General features: G+C 27.6%; 2 protein-coding genes across 3 annotated transcripts; one reads left to right on the plus strand and one right to left on the minus strand.

Annotated features, from left to right (window-relative positions):
• Positions 1-214: 214 nt before the first annotated feature.
• Positions 215-5903, minus strand: ste14 (isoprenylcysteine carboxylmethyltransferase ste14). The gene is made up of 6 exons (XM_014430032.2): positions 5648-5903; positions 5082-5173; positions 3579-3748; positions 2305-2522; positions 1290-1487; positions 215-1204 (listed from the first exon to the last, which is right to left on the minus strand). Exons 1-5 carry the CDS (start codon positions 5846-5848, stop codon positions 1290-1292), a joined length of 879 nt encoding a protein of 292 aa, XP_014285518.1. The 5' UTR covers positions 5849-5903; the 3' UTR covers positions 215-1204.
• Positions 5904-8021: 2118 nt separating this feature from the next.
• On the plus strand, positions 8022-21312 carry LOC106686617 (kinesin-like protein KIF23; the record flags this gene model as incomplete). 2 transcript variants are annotated; one of them, XM_014430005.2, is given in 14 exon segments in its annotated part: positions 8022-8182; positions 10382-10930; positions 11020-11187; positions 11371-11569; positions 13513-13651; positions 14464-14660; positions 15905-16012; positions 16093-16181; positions 17006-17133; positions 17224-17327; positions 18281-18385; positions 18503-18649; positions 19858-20031; positions 21082-21312. In XM_014430005.2, coding segments are annotated over 14 exon segments (2349 nt in total), but the record flags the coding sequence as incomplete, so codon positions are not given.
• Positions 21313-22196: the final 884 nt, after the last annotated feature.

Genomic DNA, 22196 nt, shown 5'->3' on the forward strand with positions numbered 1-22196 from the left:
TTTTTGAACATATTTAAGTGAATATTATAAAATAAATTTGGGATAAAGCCAAAAAAATAAGTTTTGACCATTTATTATTAGGGTCAAGCAATAAATTAGGACTTTATAAGAATATAATAATAATAAGAAGAATAATAATAATTAATAAAACTTCAAAAACCAAAGTAAACAAGAAATTATTTATTAGTAAAAATATAGATAACATGAGAAGAATAGTAAAAATATAGACGACATGAGAAGAAGATGAAAAGTTATATAAATATGTTGGTACAAATTGCTACTATTTAATTAATTTAATTAATTATTGAACCAAGTAATAATGATGGACTAGGCATTGTCGATAAAATTAATTATTTTTTTATTTAATGTAACAAAAATAAAATAAATAAACAATCATAAAATTCAATCTTAGGACATTATATAAACTAATATTTTAAAAATTGCTTGGCACTTCAGAATTTAAAAATAAAAAACAAAACCTAATTTTTTAATGAGAAAATAAATCTAATACATTATGGTATGGGGTATGGCCAAAAAATAATACAGTAAATTTATTTGTTTTTTAATTAATAGGATAGTTTAAGTAATTTATTTATTAAAACTAATAAATTTAATGTAGTATTTTCTACTGTACCACCAACAGTCATTTAATACATTTTAATTTTACAGTTCTACATTTTTTTCAACTTTTACATCATAATTATAAAATAACTCGCTAAGTCATTCATAAAATTAATTATAATAGCCTTTCATCATAGAGAAAGGCTCTAATAAGTACTGAGTAGTTTTTCTTTTAAACTTACGTCCGTCATCAGTTTATTAGGAAATTGACTTTTTATGCTTTTAATAATAGCATATGATGAAACATTAATGTATACTAATTTTTTTTTTAAATTAAATTATATCAGGAATCTCATCATAACTAAAAATAAAATAGGAATAAATTTTGATACTAATGTTCAATTTCACCTCGTCTTTAGGAGTTCTACAGGAAATAATCCTAGAAGACCATTATAGCTATTTTATAAATAATCTGGCCTTATAGATCATATTTATATTCTTTGGTTTGTTAGAGGTGCAAAGATTTAACAGCACTCAATTGTTTCATATTTCTCTTCAAAATACTCATTGATCCCTTTTCATTCATTTCATTTGTATCCTTTATTGATAATTTTTATGTTATACTGGTGATCCACAAATTTTCCTGAAACAAAAAAATATATATATAAATATTCATACACAAACAAGTAAGGAAATACAATTTTATAAATTATGTTCAAATTCAAGACCTAGTCGGGGTCTTGATAATTGTCAATCAAATATCCTTTTATGAATGGTAATCCAGTAGGAACTTTCTTTTGATATTCAACATAATCCTCTCCAAAAAATGAAAGTAATGTTAATTCTTCAATAATTATCCTGTCGTTAAAAAATTTCCAACTTGCTAGTGTGTAGGCCAGAATACAAAGAGGATTAACCAAAATTACCTGAAATAAAAAATCTTCAATTACAAAACAAAGAAAGAGGTAAGACAAATGGAGGTACTACCAAATAATCAGAAGATGCACTGTAAAGCTCAATTTATAAACAAATCAATTTGTTTCTCTTCCATTCTGTAGAACAGTAATTGTAATAACAATAATTTAGTGATTAATAATGTACAGTGATACAATTTTTATTAAAATTAATTGGAAAATTTGAGCAAGTTTAAATAAATATTCCTTAATATAACCATTCCTTTAACGATTGCAACCTCAAAAATACAAAGAAGGAAAAAAATACCTCATTGTCATATTTAAAAAAAATTTAAATATGTATAGCATAAAAATTTTAAGATTAGAGCAATCTCAGTTAAGTTTATCTTTCCTTGAAGGAAAAAAAAATTAAATTATTGTTTGTTAAGAAAAATTTTGAAAAATCACCTTTACTCAGTTTTAAGGTGAACAAAGCTATAAAAAATAACAATAATAAGCTCAATAAATATTGGTAACACTTTCTTAGAAATGGAATTGATTACCAATTTTGAAAAAAAAATTATTAACTATTCAGGGATTAAATATAAACAAGGTCTGTAATGGAAAAATGAGAAATAAAAAAACATATATCATCCCTTGAGACCATTATAGTGAAAAATAAAACTACTTTTAAGTATTTTCTTTAAAGAAAAAAATCAAATGAAAACCCATTTCAAGTTGCCCCCTTCAATCCATTGCACCTAAAGTCAATGATATCTCCACCAATATATTTCAGCTCGATAACAAAGACTTAATATCTACACATTTACTTAAATGCAAACAACTTTACCTGAGTAGCTATGGCCCAATAAAACCAACCAACATAACTCGGGTGCCTGGACCATGCATAAACACCTGTTGTCACAAGTTTGTGATCTGGCTTACGCTTGTTTTGAACAATGTGAGTAAATCCTGAGCGAGCTTGTATGATAGCTGTTTTCCTAAGAACTTCTCCAGCTATGCAAGTCATAAGCCCAAAGCCTGACACCCACCAAGTTACTTTCAGGTCTATAATTAAAAAAATTATAGGTTAAAAATGTTAATCTAAATCAAGTTAAGGTTAAGAATAAGTTCAGGTTAAGAACATACAACAGCAACTGAAAGGGTTACCGCCAGATAATAGCAGAAAAAATTTTATTTGGTCTTGTATGGCTAAATTTTACTTTACTTGATAAATTGAATTCTAAATACTGAGGGAGGGAATACATAACTGAAACTCATCACTTCTTAATTGATTTTAAAGCAGCTTATGGTTGATTGTGCAAATGGACAACACAGGATGCTCCTTCCAAGCTGTATCAGATGTTTTTCTTGCTCTTTTGTGGTCTCTAAATAGATACAGACAAAACCAAATATTTGGTTACAGGAGGAGCCTAGGCCTCGAAAGGACTTGACCTTTGGAGAGAACTAATTCAAGAAGACTAAGGATTTTGTCTATTTCAGCTGGTTGACGACTCGACAATGCCTCTGAACAAGAAATCCAGCATAGGGATCATAGGAGCAAATAGAGAAGCAGTTCCAGAGGAGCTCTCTCCAGAAGATTAAAGATGTGTTTCTATAAGACGATAGTGTCCAGTCCATGGAGACTCCCGCTCTATGGTAGCATTCTGGTTAGAAGAGGTTGGAGAAGGAAGACAAGCCAAGAGCTTCAGAACTGGATGATGATGGCAAGATACTAATACAGTTGCCCGAAGCTGCTGAAGGAGGCCAAGATTTAGATTGGAGAGCCACGCTAATAATAACAGTATGGCTAAATTAATTATAATGCCTTATTATTTCATTTAAGTTAAAGGAAATAATAATTTATCAGCATATTTTGAGCAAAAAAATAAATAAATAAATAAAATTTATCAAAACTCAAGATTTATAATGTATACCAAATACTTTCATAAAGTCAGCAAGACTAGTTTCTCATGAAAGTGATTTAGTTAAAAGAGAAGCAAAAATAATAGACTAAAACTATAGTTATATTTGAGCAGCGACAATTTTTATATGAATATAACGAGAAACAATATTTAGTTTGCTCTTGTAGATTTTAAGTATGTTCAATAAGTTTACACTTACCAGGAAAAAAGTAGCGTTCGACAAAAAATTCAGTCCAACTGGCTATAGCTGCAATTTGATAATCTATTGAATGATTCAATATATATGATTTGACTGATAATGTTTCCGGATTAGAAATAGCAATAGCCAAAAATTCTGAATAGTGAAAAAAAGACAAGACACATAAGTACCTAAAACAATAAGATAAAATAGGAAAAAGAACAAATGAACATATTATATGTGGAAACATATGCATTTTCATTATTTTTATAATAAAAGAAAAGTTTCATTAATTATTTTTAACATAATTTCCATCTTCTATGAATTACAATTATATAATGTAGGTAAACTTTCATTTTTGACGTTATTCAATTAATAGTCCCAAGATTTTTATAATCTATAAAACAATCGTTCCACCATACCAGAAGAATTGAATAAGAGACTCAATAAACATTCCTAACCCAAGTCAGGTATCAGTCATATATGTATGATTAAGGTCACGAATGCAATACTAAAACAATCTTCTAAAGCAACACTCAAGTGCATTTGTGAAAGGCTAAATCGATCTACTTATTATACAACAAACATAACTAGATAAAGACATAAGAGACGGCCTAAGAAAGGCAAAAGCTCAAAGGAATCAAACTTAAAGCTCGAAAAAATTGACTTAAGGGATTAATCAACATAATAAAAACTTCTACAGATGCTAGGCTTGAAAAAATGTGCTAAAGCTGAAATATTATGGGAAAACAAAGTAAGTTAAAATGAATGATGAATTTTGAAACATCTTCCAAAGAAAAAAATTAATTAAATTAACTTTAAGAAGCTCATAAATTTTATGGTCAAAACTATAATTTTTTTTTGCTCTAGACTAAGTTTGTTAACTAAATTAAACTAAAATGTCCAATATTACAGACTAAAGACGAAACTAATTAGTTGAAATATGAATAAATTGTAGAAAATCTAGATGATAAAAGTAATACTAACAATAAATAATATTTTTAATTCTAATTTAAAAATTTGAATCATCTACAGTCAAAAGTGTGCCGATTTTTTAAGATTCTTAATAATATCATATAATAAGTAAATTTTTCTAATTTACAAACAGTTACCAGTAACCATTCAGATATGAATGAATAAAAAGAAAGAAAAGAATAGAGGTACATATATGTAACAATTTCAAGGAATTCTTCCAAGAACTTACACGGTTTAAAAAATTCCTTCAATTAGAAAGAGGAAAAATAAAACCCTCAAATAACTCAAACTCATGGATAGCTGCCAGTTTTTATAAGAGAGATTATTCAATGTGAAGATTCAATTTGTTTAGTATATTATAAAAAAAAAAAACAATTTCAGGTTAAAAAATATTTTTAAAAAACAGAGGTTAAAGGCGTGTGTTTTTAAATGATTTAGAAATCAGGACGTAACACAATTTTCAGTAAAATGACTATGGTAATATTTAATATAAAAAAGGAATACTACATAATATAAAATAATTTGTTCCTTAAGGATTGTAATTCTTACCATCCAAAAACTTTGTATGTACCAGGTGCAAGAAATGCAATTAGGAGACCAGTAGAAAAAATACACCCAAGAAAAACAGCTCTGACACCAACCTACAATCAATCGATTTTATATTATTATTTATAAATCTATAATTTGTGAAGCTATTAAATAAATAATTATCTATAAAATACATGACAATTCATTGAAAGTACACAAACAAGAGATGTTTCTAAAATAAACATCTATCCATTAAGCTTTTGATTTTTCAATATTGTAATTCTTATTATTTAAAGCCAGTCAATCAATTTTACCTTCCAATATTTCAATTAGAGATAATAAATTTCTACTAAAATTATTTTTTAACTTCCACCATATCCAGAGTCATTAAATTAAAACAAAACTAAGCTTTTTTTTTTAGAATTCTACTTTTGGAACATAATTAAATGCAAATGGATATCATTTATCTTCATAACAGAAAGGCTGAACTATGAAAAAATAACAATGGAAAACAATAAACATGTAATAGGAATTGTTTATAAATCTAAAAGGATTTTTAACACCAATAAAAAGACAAACATCATTACCTCATAAAGAAAATCTTTTAAGAAAATTCTTAATATGACATTCAGTAGAATAAAATAGGCAATGGAAAGATAAATGGTTTCAAGAACCAAATTTTGCACTAAAAATAATTGAAGAATATATCTAAGAAGTAAGAAACTTAAACTGAAGAGGGGTGAAATAAAGCAGAATAGACTTAATTTTCCCGGGTAAACAATAGACATGGTGAAAATGGATTTTTATTTTATCTACACTAGTTACATTTTGTTTATAAATGAAATGCAGAATAATCGTAAACGAATAGTTCAACGAAGGTATCATTTACTATATTTACAGCTAGAGAAAGGAGTATAATGTAACCTGTAATAAATGTAAATTTTTTACATTTAACACATCATGAATACCTCTGTCATAGTTTTTAAGTTATTCTAAACGCGACCGATTTTCTCGAGAAGGGCATAATATATTTTCATTGGTGATAACCCAAATTATTGGAAATATAATTTATTTCATTTTGTGTTTAATTCATATTTGTGATTAAACCATCCGTTTCACAATTATGAACTCTCCTTTTACAGGATCAAAAGATCTCCAATAAAAATGGTATACAGGGTAAGTAGAATAACCATTATTTCTCAAATCACAATTCGTCAAAAGCAAGAATGGTCGGGTGGGGATTGAATCATCATGCTATTAAATCATTATGTGGTTTCAATAACAGAAACGTATAATTCTGGACAGATCATTCAATTAAAATATGGAATGTCAGGTTCTGAAGGTTTGCTGAATTTCACGGCTTATAAAACTTATGGAAACAAGATTTCACAATTAAAACTGTCATTGAAGTCTATAGTTAGAAAATGAAGATAGAAATGATTCATTAAAAACAAAATCTTATTAATTATTTTAAATAAACAACAGTTTATTCCATTTGTTGTTGCTTTTATGAGATGAAGACTAAAGTTTCGTGATGACCGTGGATAAGAAGAACAAGTACGAATAGAAATTCTCTAGAAGTAAGTTTACTTTTCAGCTAATCAGAATTGGATAAAAGTGATAGATTTAATAGAAATTCGAGTGATATTAAACAATTTGTTGGTAAATAAGCAATACAAATTATAAACAAAGATATTTTAAGGTGAGTGGACATTCTTGGTTTAAGGGAGTAAAAAAGAAAGGTAATAGAGAATATAGATTTGAAAACCACTCTCTTTGCTATTTTCTCGAGTCCCTAAACGAAACTTAGCCAAAGAAAGAATCGGTATTGTCATGAACCTCTTAATATTTAGCAAACTGGGATATAGAGATCCAATAATCTAAAGGATAAAGTAGTAAATTTCCAAAGGTGTGTGAGAAAGATATCACTCATCTATGTACATTTAGCAACTGAAGGCACTGCCATCATGGAGAACATGGTTTACGCTTATCTGCTAAAAACCGTGAATGTATTCAGAAATAAGGGAAGGCATGGAATCTGGAGCGATGATTTCAACGCAAGAACAGAGTATGACCTTAAAGCTGGGGGTCATGAACCTCTTAATATTTAGGAAACTGGGATATAGAGATCCAATAATTTAACGGATAAAGTAGTAAATCTCCAAAGGTATGTGAGAAAGATATCACTCATCTATGTACATTTAGCAACTGAAGGCACTGACATCATGGAGAACATGGTTTACGCTTATCTGCTAAAAACCGTGAATGTATTCAGAAATAAGGGATGGCATGGTATCTGGAGCGATGATTTCAACACAAGAACAGAGTATTACCTTAAAGCTGGGGACATTGGACTCCACAAGATATAACCAATAAAATGAAAATGTTTAACGCCTGATTATCTTTTGTTTGAGCAATAAAGCGCTAATTATTAGTTCCTTTTAGTTACACAAGAAGATACATTAAGCAACCTTCTCACATATTGATTGGAATAATGTAATTGACTATTTTATCTATGATAGAGAAATGGCGCATTTCTTCGCTAATATTAAAGTAATTATGGGAGCAGAGATAGGTGATATTTTAAAAACCCCTTGTTGAAGTTTTGTCTTATATGGTCAGCTAATGGTATCTGGTAGATATTTTTTGCCAACCCTTGACCTGAGATTGCCACCTCGTATTTAATATATAGAATGAGAGTGTCAAGATTCATTCCTCGGGACCGCCGAGAAATAAAATTAACTGCCCCAGACAGAAATCGTTCTTACAACGTTTCGGTCCGAACTATCTGAGACACTCGCCCCAACGTACTTAGCCATCAAGTCCTCTATTTGTTGAGAAATTTTAAGTTAAAACTACTGAGCAGTTAAAATTAAAACTAAAAACCTTCTTCTAAGTTCTGGTTATCCTATCTCTTTCGTTCGGGAACGGTCAAAAACGTTAAGAGAGGGGAGCATTCAAAGTTTGAAGTTGTAACGGTTTTTCTGATGATATATATACTATATAAATTTTATCCGGATCTATGATATTTAAAATTAATGGTTGTGTCAGAACTGTGAAATAGTTTTTTTTAGTGTTTTTAAAAAATAGGATTTCTATATAAAATTCATTATGAATCCAGTGTAAGTACCAGTTGTATTATGTGAATAACTGTTGTTTGTTTATGATTGGAGTGAAACATTTTACTGGTCTAAATAGCATTTTAATTATTTTGTACTGTTTTACATTGTGGAGAAGAAGATAAAAACATTTTAATTACAGCATATACAAAACAAATGATCAAAAATAAGAAAGTTCAATAAAGTTAAATTAAGTTAGACATCAATGTGTTGTGAATTGAAATTAACAGAAAATGGATCATTATGATGAAGTTATGAATATTTTGTTTTCATATCAGCTAATGACATTTGAACAACTGAGAAACATTGTACAAATAGGTTTCTGCACTTCTAATGAAGTACTATGCACCTATTCACACTGAAGTTCTATGCAATACTTATATTTTTTCCCCTCTAAAACCTATAAAACACGATATGATGTGTATTCACCATCAATATTATGATTGAAAAACTTATTTTTACTATAATAGTTATAATTTGTAAAGTATATATTATTATTAGCTGTAATAGTGGCACATCTGACTAAGAAAAATTTTAATTTAATTTTTACTGTTATTAGAGTTACTTTCTCTAGTGTGGTCATCCTACAGACTATCTCAAAGCAAATAGGGCTGTCATAAAGTTACCATAGTCTTCAGTACAATTTCAGGAATAAGTCAAATAGAAAATAAAACAAAATTTTTTGTTTGTCAAATGTGTCACTAATTAAGCTTAGCAACGATATGTAGAAATTGAAAAATAGCAATAACCATCAATCAAAAATTTACCTTACATGGTAAACTGAATGAAAACAAAGGCTAATGTTGCTTTACTGCCATCACAATTTTAGTATCTATATATATCTATAAATTAATAAATAGCAATAACCAAAACTAGTTAACAAAACATTTTCTTTACATTGTAAAATAAATGAAAACAAGGGCCAATCTTGCTATACTGTTATCACAAATTTATTAAATAAAATTTGTTTCTTCTTGCTGTAAAATAAATGAAAATAAAGATCAAAGGTTCTTTTTTATCAACAATTCATTTAAGAAATCAGTGTATTGTAAGACTTTGCATTTATTAATTCAATTATATTTGTTTTAACAAAGTAAAATAAGTTGTTTATCATACAAACCCAGTACTTATTGGAAATTTTTAAGGATTATTAATAAGGTATGTTTAAAAGAACAATTCTTAGTAAAAATGTTTTAAAAAATTGGAATTTTTAATAAATAATTAATATTTTAACGGCCCAACTAAACTTTAAACAATCACTAGGGAGTAATATTCATAGCTGCCAGACAAGAACTCCATTGCTATTAAATTATCATGAGTCAAAAACAAGGTTATCATTAATATACACTTTGAAGGGATTGGTTTATAAGTAAAATGATTAAATGTTCTATTAACTCTTGAAAGAATATATTGATGAGTTTTTTTATTATTTTGGGATTGTGGTATATTTATAAATTATATTAAATTAATGTCCATAGCCTTGATAGAAAGCAAAAACTGTGGAGGGGTAAAAGAAGTTGAAAGTATATAATCTTTATATAGATTAGTAATAGAACGGACAGTTATATCTCATTGCTCCAGTAGAATAATAGCACGACTAAAATTTTGTGAAATTGAATTGTGTCAATTACAAAATTCCCTCTGTGGCAGATTTTTAATTACAATTATTTTAATTTACTGTAGGAAGATAGTCCGGGTGGTAGTCAATAAGATTTCAAAATAGTAAAATAAAACTATTTATTGTTAACCAATGTTTTGCCCCACTTTGCAGCATTCGTGAGGGCTGTCAGATTGAAATTGTCAACTATCTTCTTCCATTATTTTTATTTACAAAAATCTATTAAATGCATTTTTGAGCCTGTTAACACAATAAAATTAATTTACAACATTTTTAGAGTTAAATTATTCTTCTTCCGGAGCAGAGATAAATACTTATGTTTGACTGAGGTTACTATGGAGATTATTATCAATATATTCCTTATATATAAATTATATTTGTTAATTGTTCCAAATTTCTCATTGAAAAGAAAACACACTGTTGTAACTATTAAATAATCAATTTTTTTTTTAAAATTATAGTGTAAAATTGTTGATATCTCTTCAAATAATGTAGTAATTTATACTTTAAAGTCATAAATCTATTTAGATTTAATTATAGGCATGTTTTATTTATTATTATCATTATTTTATTTTATTTTTTAGTCGAAACAGAATGCAAAACAAAAATTCCCGGCAGAAAAATGGGCCAAAAGAATCAATGGAGGTGTTCTGTCGCGTTAGACCAGTACCCAATCAAAATACTGAGTTGTGTTTGAAAGTTGAGGCACCATCTACTGTCATCCTGTCTCCACCTTCTTCTTATGTTAACCTGCGAAATGCACCTACCAAAGAAATGCATTATACATTTAAAAAAGTATTTCAGGAACAAATCAATCAGAAAGAAGTTTTTGAATCAGTGGCTCTGCCTTTAATAGAAAATCTTTTAAATGCAAAAAATGGTTTGCTTTTTACTTACGGAGTTACTGGCAGCGGAAAAACGCATACTATGATAGGTACTGGAAAAGATGGTGGTATCATGCCACGATGTATTGATACAATTTTTAACAGCATCGGCATGTATAAAACTAACAAGTATGTATTTAAGCCTGATAAATTAAATGGTTTTGATATTCAGAGTGAAAGTGAGGCCATAACCGAAATGCAACAAGAAATCATTTGTCAAACACCAGCTAAAATCAAGAATCCGAAACAGTAATTATTTCAAATTTAGAAATTAATTTATGATCATTATTTATGTTTTTTATAGCACTTTATAAAAGACAAAATATTTATTTTTTCAGGGATAGAAATTCTGATCAAGATTTGTTTAAAAGGATTCCTACAGAAACAAAGATTACCAATATTGATATTGATAATGCATACGCTGTATTTGTAACATTTGTTGAAATTTACAATAATAGTGTTTATGATCTTCTTGAAGAATTCCCTGATGATGGATTTCGTCCAAGGTACTTTACTTTCATTTTTATATACATTTATTAATTTTTTTAGGTAATAAAATATAAGGTTTCTATATTATTCTGAATTGAGTCTATTACTTATTTCTTCAGAAGTGGGGATGGCTTGTTGATAAGTGTTTCATAGATTTATTTATGTGAATATTAAAAAAAAAAGAAACTTATACTTTTTAGAGCTCCACAAGTTAAAATTATTCGAGAAGACGCTGATCACAACATGTTTGTTCATGGTGTAAATGAAGTTGAAGTTTCTTCAGCTGATGAAGCATTTGAAGCATTTTACAGAGGGCAAAAAAGGAGGAGAATTGCTCATACTACCCTTAATGCTGAATCAAGCCGAGCACATACCATATTTACTGTGCGAGTCGTACAGGTACATAGTTTTTATTTACTTTCATTCAAATTCAGTAGAAATAAAAAATTAAATTGATTTGTTGTATATTCTAGTTTATATCAAATAATAGTATTTGGTTATATTTTTTGTTGATTCTGCATATAACTTATGTTTTAACTTTCTGGGTGGATTTATTTCTCATCAGTTTGTTAACTTAAGGTATTTACTATAATAGGATACCAATTATGAATGATGGTTGACTAGCTATGCAAGATAAATTTGTGTTATCAATAATGAGTAAATAGTTGTATAATGTATTAATCTATTCATGCATGGCATTATGATAATACTTTATGAAGGTAAATTATATCTTCACTTGAGCTGTAATACCTTAAAAGTCTGAAAAATCTTTGAAAAAAAAAAATCAATGAATCGTTCTAAATACATGTAAAGAATTTTCGATATCAGAAAAAATTGTTTTGGTATTTTACAAAATGTTGATTGTGACTATAGCAAGGTTCCGCAAGCATCATCCAATGGGTCAGTTTTAAATCTTACCACCTCAGATTTTTTTCAATTTTGTGCAGTTTTTGTGTTGATGTCCTAGCATTTCTTAGCTTTCGCTGAAAATATGGCATTTAACATTCTATTTGTGTCAGATGATAAGGTAAGGATTCCATCATTTAATATAAGAACTTTCCATCTCCAAAAACAAAGTGTTTATTTTTTTAGTGTAAAAAATATATTGTTGATTTTTCAGAGTTAACAGTAATGTGGACACAGTTTAAGTGGCAATATTGAGTCAATAATTTTTCGAGAAACTTATTGTTTCAATATGAACTGAGTTGTCCTACATGACTTTAATTTTCTATGGGTACATTGTTTGAATTATGACATTTGTTTTGTTAAGTTGTTAGTATTTCATCAAAATTAGCAAAATTTTAAATGAACTTTATGATTTTATTATGCTTGAGTAATTAATTTTATTGTATCTGGCCCAATTTATTTAAACCAACTTTGTTTTTCTGTCTTCTTACATTCTTGTTATTTGGATTTAAATTAGAATTAATACAATAATAATAATAATAATTGCTACATCTACGTAGGTCAAAATTAGAAAAAATAATTTAATATTCATTTTTAGAGTTGCCTCAAACTGCAAAATGTCATTTTTCAAAGTAAATAAAAATTAAAAAAATTTCAACTTGATTTATTCGGAGGATTATTTTTTTCTTTCAGTGAATATTTTTCACACAATTATTTATAACTCATCCTAATTTTATTCAATGCCTATGTTAATATAACCATTGCAAAGCTGAATATCTGCTCTTGCTGCCTACATCGACTAACTTTAGATTCAGTGGCCATATAAGGACGAAATATGTGTTTCAAATAATGAAAACATTCCAAACGTTTTATATTATATCTATAGTTCTAATTTGTTTAATTTTTCATGTTTCAATGTTCATACCCTTTGGTACAGTTTATGGAGCCATAAACCACTGCCAAGTTTGGTGTAGATTGGTCGAGTATTGTTGAAGTGTTATTTCTATTTCTTGATTTTTAAAACGCCCATCCATGTAGGGCGAAAACTTTGGGATAAAAAATTTTATTTTCCGATTTTTTCGAAACTCTATATTTAAGGGTTTCTTGAGATGCTAAAAACGAATATTGATGTTTCACTCTTTAAAAATATTTTACAAAACTTTCATAGTTAGTTTGGTTTTGTTAGCCTTTGTTGCTGAAACGTCACAACCTGAACGACAATGGATTGCCCACCTAATTTTGATTTAGGTTCGCTCTTGTACATGCATACATATCCATATATATATATATATATATAGTTGACCGTAAAACTTAAATATAAGAAGATGGTCAGGGGACATTAAATAGTTATAAACTATTTGTTCTTTTTTTTTACTGCAACCCTGAATAATTTAAACAATTAGATGGTTATTTGTATGTATTTTTATAACTTTCAGGCTCCGATCGATCAGCATGGACAAAGTGTTGTACAAGATAAAAAATATTTGCAAATTGGCCAGTTGTCACTTGTCGATTTGGCAGGCAGTGAGCGGACAAACAGGACTAAGAACACTGGGCAAAGGCTTAGAGAAGCTGGTAATTTTTTAATCATTCGTTTATTTATTTTAGGTGATAAAAATAAATTTACCAATATTCACTTTCATGTTTCATGTATCTTAATTTTTAATTAAAAAAATAACAAAACAAAAAAATATAAATAAAAGATGTCAAAATTTGCCAAAGTTTTGAAGTAAAAGAATGGTAATAAAAAAAATATAAATAAAAATAAACTTCTACTGAAAAATTAATGTTTTGGATTTATTTTATTAATATTATTTTATAGCCATTTGTGCTTCATGGAAGATAAAGCCTAGTAAATCAAACAAGACAGATATTGAACTAAATACAAAAGTGGCTATAAATCCTTTAAGTATCTTTGTGTCCGAAGTAGCTATGCTAATGACTATAGACTCTTTATTAATTGAGTCTTTTTTAAAATATTTTGAATGTCTTGTTTATAAACATGTTTGACTTTCATTGTGTTTCTTGCACAATTTTTATAACTTAATTGGCAGGCCTGCTATTGTTTTGGGCTATTTCATCCTTCTTGATATTATAGCAAACACAAATCAGCAACATTTGTGAGTTCCATGTGATTTGGTAATGTCTCTCCCGTGTTGTCCACAAACAATAGTATGCCACTGATTTAGTTACAGGTGCTTTAATTTAAAAATTAAATTAGTAATCGAATATTTATAAAATTTATCATATAATAACTATTTTGAATCTTTTGTTAAGTATAATTTATGATTTCTGTTATTCATTTTTTAAAAAAAAGCTCTTTTTTTCAAAAATTAAGTAATTAGTTCATTCATTATTTGTTGAAAATAAATTGTTTTTATTTCTAGGCAATATAAATAATTCTTTGATGACGTTGAGAAACTGTTTAGAATTGCTCCGAGAAAATCAAAAAGGTGCGAATAAAATGATTCCTTACAGGGACTCAAGATTAACTCACCTGTTTAAAACTTACTTTGAAGGTGAAGGTCAAGTATCTATGATCGTTTGTGTGAACCCACAAGGTGATGATTATGATGAAAACTTGGTTAGTATATTCATCTTACATTTATACTTAATTTTAAAAACAATTAAAAGTGAATTTTGGAGGAAAAAATAAGTCCTGTATATATATTAATAACTTTTTTCATGACTGTTGTATGTATATATTTTTTTGTGGGTCTTGAGGATCAGTCAATTATATAACTTTATTGTTTGCATACAACAATGCATTATTGTACATTGTACCCTACAATGAAAAAATCAGGTTTTTAGAACAAATACTTTCTTCTAATTGTACAAATATTTTCTTATACATTTTTTATTGTAATTATTTGAAGAGAGTATTTTTTCTAAAAAATTGTAGGGCATGACTATGCAAACAATAAAGTTGCCAAGCGTCGCCTAAATAACATTGAATTATTGACTGATCCTTAAGACCCATAATAAAATATAAATATTGTCATTATTTTGGTTTTTTGCTAAAGATACAAGAAATGGCTATCCTTTTCCTGATATTGAGAAAACACTTCATCCTATAATTAGGGTTGTCACAATGTCGTTCAGATCTAAAGGCAATACAGATCCCAACAACCATCCCACCCATTTTATGTCAAAGTGAATTCGAAGCTATGTCATTGCGAGAAAAATACTATTTTTTTTAATTGAACAATGCTTTTAAAAGAATCAATTTAAATGAAAAATAAAACTATTGAATTAATTTAAAACATAAATAAGTGAAAAGGAAGCGTGATGGATAATGCGAAACAAACATGGTGCTTTCCCGGAAATAATAACATGTGGATATTCATTATGTATGAAGAGTGGATATTTTGTATATTTACGACAAAAAAATACTTCTGTAAAACTCTTTTTTTTTCTCACTATGTAATTTTATTTCTTCAGTTTTTTCGAGTGCTTTTTAGGAATGACATCAGCTAGATATTTTAATAAAAAGGAAACTGTGGTAAAAGTTTTTTAAGTGTTAAAGTTTTTTTAATTTAATTCATAATTTGTTTACTTTTTGAGTTATAATTTTGTAGTTTAATTAATTTGTTACTGAGATATTGTAAATTATTAAAATATGAAAAAAATAATAAAAGATGGCTACTGATTTTTATCTCAGTGTAGTTCTAATATTTTCTTTTTCTTAGTCAGTTAATAATTGAACAGGGTTCTACCTAATGAAAACTATGTAGATGTCTAAACTGGTTTTTAACAAAGAATCAATTTCTCCTTGTAATATTTTATTATTGCTCTGTTGCTAACTCATTTTTTATTGTTTCTTTACAGCAAGTTATGAAATTCGCTGAAATAAGCCAGGAGGTACAAATAGCATATCCACCAACGACACCTAGAGTTAATCATGGTTTTACTCCTGGCAGAAGGAGGGCTAATAATGTAATGTTATTTTTCCAATTCAAATTATATTTTTGCTTTTTTTTTTAATTTAAATTTATGAATTTATTATTTCTTTGTAGGCTTTGAAGAAATTTGAAATAGATTATGATAAAGAAAATCAAGAGGTTCCTCCTTCAGTTAATGGATTTATGAAAAAACCGATTGAAATGTAACTATTTATTTATATAATAATTTATTTAAGTTATTCGCTTGATGAAATTGTACATAATTCTTGCTTATTATGATATTTATTTTGAATTAAATAATATCTCTTATCAACTTTACAGATATAAGTGCAAATTTTATAGTTTTGTGTAACAAAATATTTATAATGATGTGTTAATAGTTGACCGTAGATTGATGTAAGAAGGTGGTCTGCAAAGATATACTAATAAACAAAACTTATTTATTTGTTCTGACGTTTTTACCTAAATTTCAGGCTTTCTTCAGAGCTGAAAAACAAAAGGAGATAACAACCTTGACCAAGGAGAAACATGAAAAGAACATAATAACAAACAAAATTGAAAATATACATAACTATAAATTTATTTTTATGTATATTTTTCAATCTTATTTTTATGTCTCTCTGAACTAAGGTTGTTATCTCTTTTTTCAGCTCTGATGAAGACCTGAAATTCAGGTTGAAATATTGGCTCAAATTAATAAGTTTTGTTTGTTTGTGTATTATTTAATTTCTTATTTATTAATTTTCTTTAGTTCTTTTTTTATGTTTCTTTTTAACATCGTTTAAATCATTTTTATAGACTTACATTAGAAGTTTCCAATTGGTAGTTGTGTAAATAGGTACTTACATCTGTAAAATTAGGTGTCAATCTATTTAATTAAAATACAGGTTCAGTAAAAAATTATATTATTCTTTCTGTTCACACAATGAACTTTGTTAGATAGTTCGATTACAAATTAGAGTTATGAAATTTATTAATTATTTGCATTTAATAAATATTAGAAATAAATAATTCTGTTGGTCTGTAGTTTTGCAGATATACCTTCATTGCGTTATGTATCTCTGGATGATAATCAGTCTATAAAAACGGTAAAAGAATTTCTCGAAAATCAGTTACAGTTATATAATAGTGTGACTGGAAACATTAAAGAAAGAAGTAAGTATTTATACTCATTGAATCATTTCTATTTTTTATAATTTAAATATTAATATTTATTTTATTTAATCCTTTATACTTTCCTAACAGCTCATGATTTTCGAGAAATGATTTTGAAGACGGAAAGGACAGCTTTTACAGCATCTCAAGAAATCGAATCAATAAAATCTCTGTATGAAAGAGAAAAAGAAAGGGTATTTATCATTTTAGTTCATAGTTATCTATCGCATACAATTTCAGAATATCACATGTTTAGCTAACTTTATTTATTAATTTATTTTCCTTTTAATTAAAGTTTTATGACATTAGTTGGCTCCAAGTCACCAATCCATCGAGTAATAACTTACTTAAATTATTCTGGATCATAAAAATTAAAATTCAGTTGTTGGGAAGTCAGAAAAACTTCATTCTTTTAAAGAAATGGATATCTTGTTTAAATACAGTAGTGAACTATTTCTATAGTGATTTGTTCACTCCTCACAGTTGTTGATTAAGAAACCTTTAAAGTATTTGACATACACTGTGCATAAATTAACTCTTTCAGCTTATTGATAGACAAATAAGAAGAAATTGTTCTCTTAATTCTTATAAGATCTTTGTAAGTGAAAAAGTTGATAATTTATAAATTCTTGATGACTCAATGGTTAACAGAAAGGAATGGAATTAAATATTGCTTTGTCTTGATTGTGATGAAAATCGTATTTTTATTATATTCTGTGAAAAATATCTGTTAATTCAGGGTACTGTTATAAGCAGTCAAAAGGCTTCATTATTACATTTGTTTTTAAGGTACATAAAATATTGGTCTTCATAAAATATTTAAAACCTGATTTATTAAAACCTTACAACCCATGTAAGGTCTTTGGCTTGATACTTAGTAAGTAGTTTCTTGACCAACAGTTGTGCAAGTATGTGATTTGTTTAGGATCATATTAAGTCACCAGGTTTTTCTCCAAATTAAAAATTCCCAGGTTTGATTCACAACTGCTTTTTGAGTGAATAAATAGTTATCTACCACAATTGGACTTGTACCCAGGCCTGAGAGATTTATACCTTACTCACTGAGTTACCTCATTCTTTATTCTTATGTATAGTGTTATTAAACTGCTTATAAAAAAAAATTTTATATGATTTTAATTTTTTTCAGACTTCTGACCTTGAATCTAGGGTTAAGAACTCTGATTCTCAAGTGTGTTCTTTAAAGAGAAAGGTTGATGAATATGAATTAAATGTGAAACGGCTGAAGAGAGAGGTAATTTAAATGAAAAATTCTTTTATATTATTTTGTATTTCGATTAAAAAATATTTTTCTCATTTATTTATTTTATACATGTATATTTAATACTAATTTTCAAAATTAACTTAACAGCTTTCTGAAAAGGATTTGCAAATTCATAAAACTAAGATAAGTACTGAAAAGGCGAAGGAACAATATACGAGCAAAATTGCTCAAACTCAAGAAAAATTGAAAACTGAAATAGAAAGAAGGGTTAGGAGTCAGAAATCAGCTATGGAGGTATTATTTTAATTCTATGCAAATTCTACTATTTTCATATAACATCTATGCAATTATTAAATTTCTTTTAAATTTAAGTTTAATAATTGTGGAAAAAAATCAATATCCCATGTCAACTGTAAAGCTTATTTTTTGTGTTATTCACTTAATAAATTCAATTTTTATTTACTTTATGAAAATTTAATTACTGTGGGGGTTCAATTTTTCAATGATACATTTTTAAAAAGACAATAATGATGGGAGAGGTCGAAATCTAGAATCATTTATTTCCATTTAAAACTTAATTAAACTAAGCGTTTAATTTAGAGACAAGTATTCTGACCTTCTGACCCATCGCTAAAAAATAGTTAGCATTTAATTTAAATGTTGTTTATCCCCCTCCTCCGATCAGACTTTAGACTTACTTGAGCTAATTAATGACTTGGAATACTTCTTGGCTGTACATATAGTATGCTGAAGTCCTATTAGGCAGGTGACTGCTAGGCCATCCTTCATGGTTTTATTGATTCAACTGGTTTCTTTGACATGGATGAAATGAATAGGTTTTTAAATACCGATCATCTCTTCCGCTTGAAACACAGCCCCAGTGAAATACTCGAGCGAGATTATATCCAGCACTTTTGCCCGCCATATCATACTAGTTAAAAGAGCTAGTCAGTAATATGGCATAAAGAAATTTACTTCACTAGTTATCTCATGTTCATGAGAAAACTTTCTTTCCTTTTTTACACTTGATTCGACCAGTTGAATCAGCTAAACAGCTGAGTGTGAAGAAGCCCTTTTTATTAATTTTAACCTAAATAAATTAAGTGTTTGTATGACAGCTGTTTTGAAATCCAGGCCATTTCATCATTTCAAAGTTACTTTGATGATAAATACTTTGAATTTATGAATTGAAGTGAAAACATAGTGACTGTCGTGATATATATGTATTTATAAAAATTACATTTTCATAAATAGTATAAGTAAGAGATTACCATTACTTTTCATGGGCATGCACTAATGGAAGATCATCGTTTTAATTTATTAACTAAACAGAAAAAATTTCAAACAATATTTTTCTAATGGATGATGTACTGGTTGGATTTCTGGTAGCCTTGCAGATTTTTAGTAAACAGCTCACTCATTTTCTAACCCCTTAAAATTGTTAGATATAGCCATTGATATAATAGTAGTAATTAAGATATGTAATAAACTTATTAAATCAGTTTGAGGCAAGGAGTCGAGATAGAAAACTGAGAGATGCAAAGCGAGTTTTGTCTGATGAAGCCCTTCGAACTGTTCCTTTAACACCTTCAGCTGGGATGGAGCGGTCTAAGTATACGGTATCTACTCCTTCTGTAAGACCACCATCTCCAAATTTTAGATCCACCGGAAGAAGGGTAATCATTATAAGTACTTTCTGTTTTGTTTGATTTTGTAACCAGTGTTGTGGTGCTCTTGCCTTTCTAGTATTTTTAAGTTTGATTGAGTCATTAAATTCAGGGATTCCTATGTATAATACTGAAAATATTAAAGTAAAGAATTAAAAAAAAACGAAAATGGGATTTTTATCATCCAACTATGAAAAGTCTGATCTATATTTGGGTAAAATGTTGTAATCCTCTGGCTGCATTGATAATAATAGATAATATATTTTTTTTAATACATATATTTATTACTTTTTATGTTTATCAATTCTTTGTATTATATTTGGTATCTTTTTATAGTTATTAATTTTATATTTATTACTTTTAGCTTAATATACATTTTAATCTTCGTATGCATGTGTTAGAATGTTTTTTTTTTTTTAAATATTAATATATTGTAAATAGGGACGATCATGTTGGGTTTTATATATATATATATATTTTTTTTTTTTTTTTTTTTTTACTATACTATGGAATGTTTATATAATTTTTATATTTTTGACTTAAATTTACTTTTATGTTTGATGGAAATTTTTAGAATTGAAATAATGGAAAAAATAAAACACATTTAAAGAACAATGTTATTTGAACTCAACAATATTAACACTTTTATTATTTATGTTTGTCAAAGAAGAATTCAGTTCAATTTAATTATATCTTTATCAAATATTTGTACCATTGCATTTTCATTTATTCTTGTAGTCATATAAATATCTGCTTAGTTAAAAATTAAGTAGAATATCTGCTTCCTAAAATGAAGAAAAACAAAATTGGCTTGATCTTTAAAGAATTCTCAACGATCATTAACATATACAGTAAATGCACTAATACTGTCTTTGTCGTCCAGCAGATTTTGTTATGCATCAACAACTTAATTAATTTGAATTAAAAACTGAATTTTATATTGATTTACTTCTTATTTAAATCTTAATTTTTTCTATTGAGTTTTTCTTCATTTCGTAAAATTGTAATTATTAAAATAGTTTTAAAGTATGTTTATAAAATCTGGCCTATGTATTTCAGTTAGTCAATGCTAGAAGAGCTCGACGATCTCGCTCTTTGGAAACATGGCTTGAACACCGCCCACCAGCACCACTACCTCTCCCTACAATCCTTCAGCCTGTATTAACAAAGAGAAGATCAGTGAGCAAGTTGACCGACGCTAAGGATATGGTTTCAGGTGGAGTAGATAAGTATTGTCTTGTAACGCAAGGTCAAGATTCAGATGGAGATCTCGAAGCACGAATATATAAGGTATTTTATTTTTAGTAAATAAACAAAGTGAGACTATATTATTTTTACGATTGGCTACAGAATCTAATCAATAATAATGAAATCAAAAGTAGTATAAAATATTCTAATATTATCAAAAGTATTTTTTTTACGGACTCACTCAGACTTTGACTTCCGTAAAAACATCCCTGCAACGTGGGGCAAAACATTGGCTCAAATAAAAATAGAACATAATTTTACTATTTGAGTTTAATTTGACCGCACCCGGACCATATTCCATTTATTTTTTTTAGTTATTTGCTAGCTGTTAAATTTGCATCTTTGCTCTCTTATCTTTTCCTGAAGATTATCATTCATTATTTTTGTTATCTGCACAGTTTTGTTTCTTTCTATTTAAAGATTTTTTAATCAGAACTAAGTGTCAATCAAGTTTTAAATAAACAACAAATAAAATAAAATAATAATAATCAATATAATCATTATTTTGATTTTAATTGAGAGATATCATACCTCCAAAAATTATTAGAAAGGAATACTTCCTCCATTCCCTCTCTGCCCCCGAAATCCCAGAATTAGGCCTGGGTTTAATTTACTTTTAAAACATCTACTAATAAAGGAAAGATAAAAATTACTGGATTTTCTTTCGTAAGAAGTTGTTTTTTTTTTAAATTTTTTAATATGATGAGGTGAAAAAAAACTTCCATTTAGAATATTATCACTATTCTATATTTGTTGTACTAGGTTTCAGGTTTTCCCCATATTCATATACTAATAACCTTATTTTGTCAATTGCTTCTATTTTTTTTTGTAAATATTGTTATGTATACACAAAATTTTAAATTTAATAATAATACTTTATTTATTCTGGGACGAGTCCCTTTAGAATAATACAGAGAAATCAATAG

This window comes from Halyomorpha halys, unplaced genomic scaffold, assembly GCF_000696795.3.
Source record: "Halyomorpha halys isolate HHAL.00 unplaced genomic scaffold, Hhal_1.1 Scaffold852.1, whole genome shotgun sequence".
NCBI classification, from domain to species: domain Eukaryota; kingdom Metazoa; phylum Arthropoda; class Insecta; order Hemiptera; family Pentatomidae; genus Halyomorpha; species Halyomorpha halys.

Coding starts and splice junctions, on each gene's coding strand:
- ste14 (XM_014430032.2), bottom strand. CDS start 5,848: ATGTCTATTGTTTACCCGGGAAAATTAAGTCTATTCTGCTTTATTTCA. Junction 2,523..3,578: donor CGAACGCTACTTTTTTCCTG/GTAAGTGTAAAC, acceptor TTTTAATTATAG/ACCTGAAAGTAACTTGGTGG. Junction 1,488..2,304: donor ATTGGGCCATAGCTACTCAG/GTAAAGTTGTTT, acceptor TTTTTATTTCAG/GTAATTTTGGTTAATCCTCT.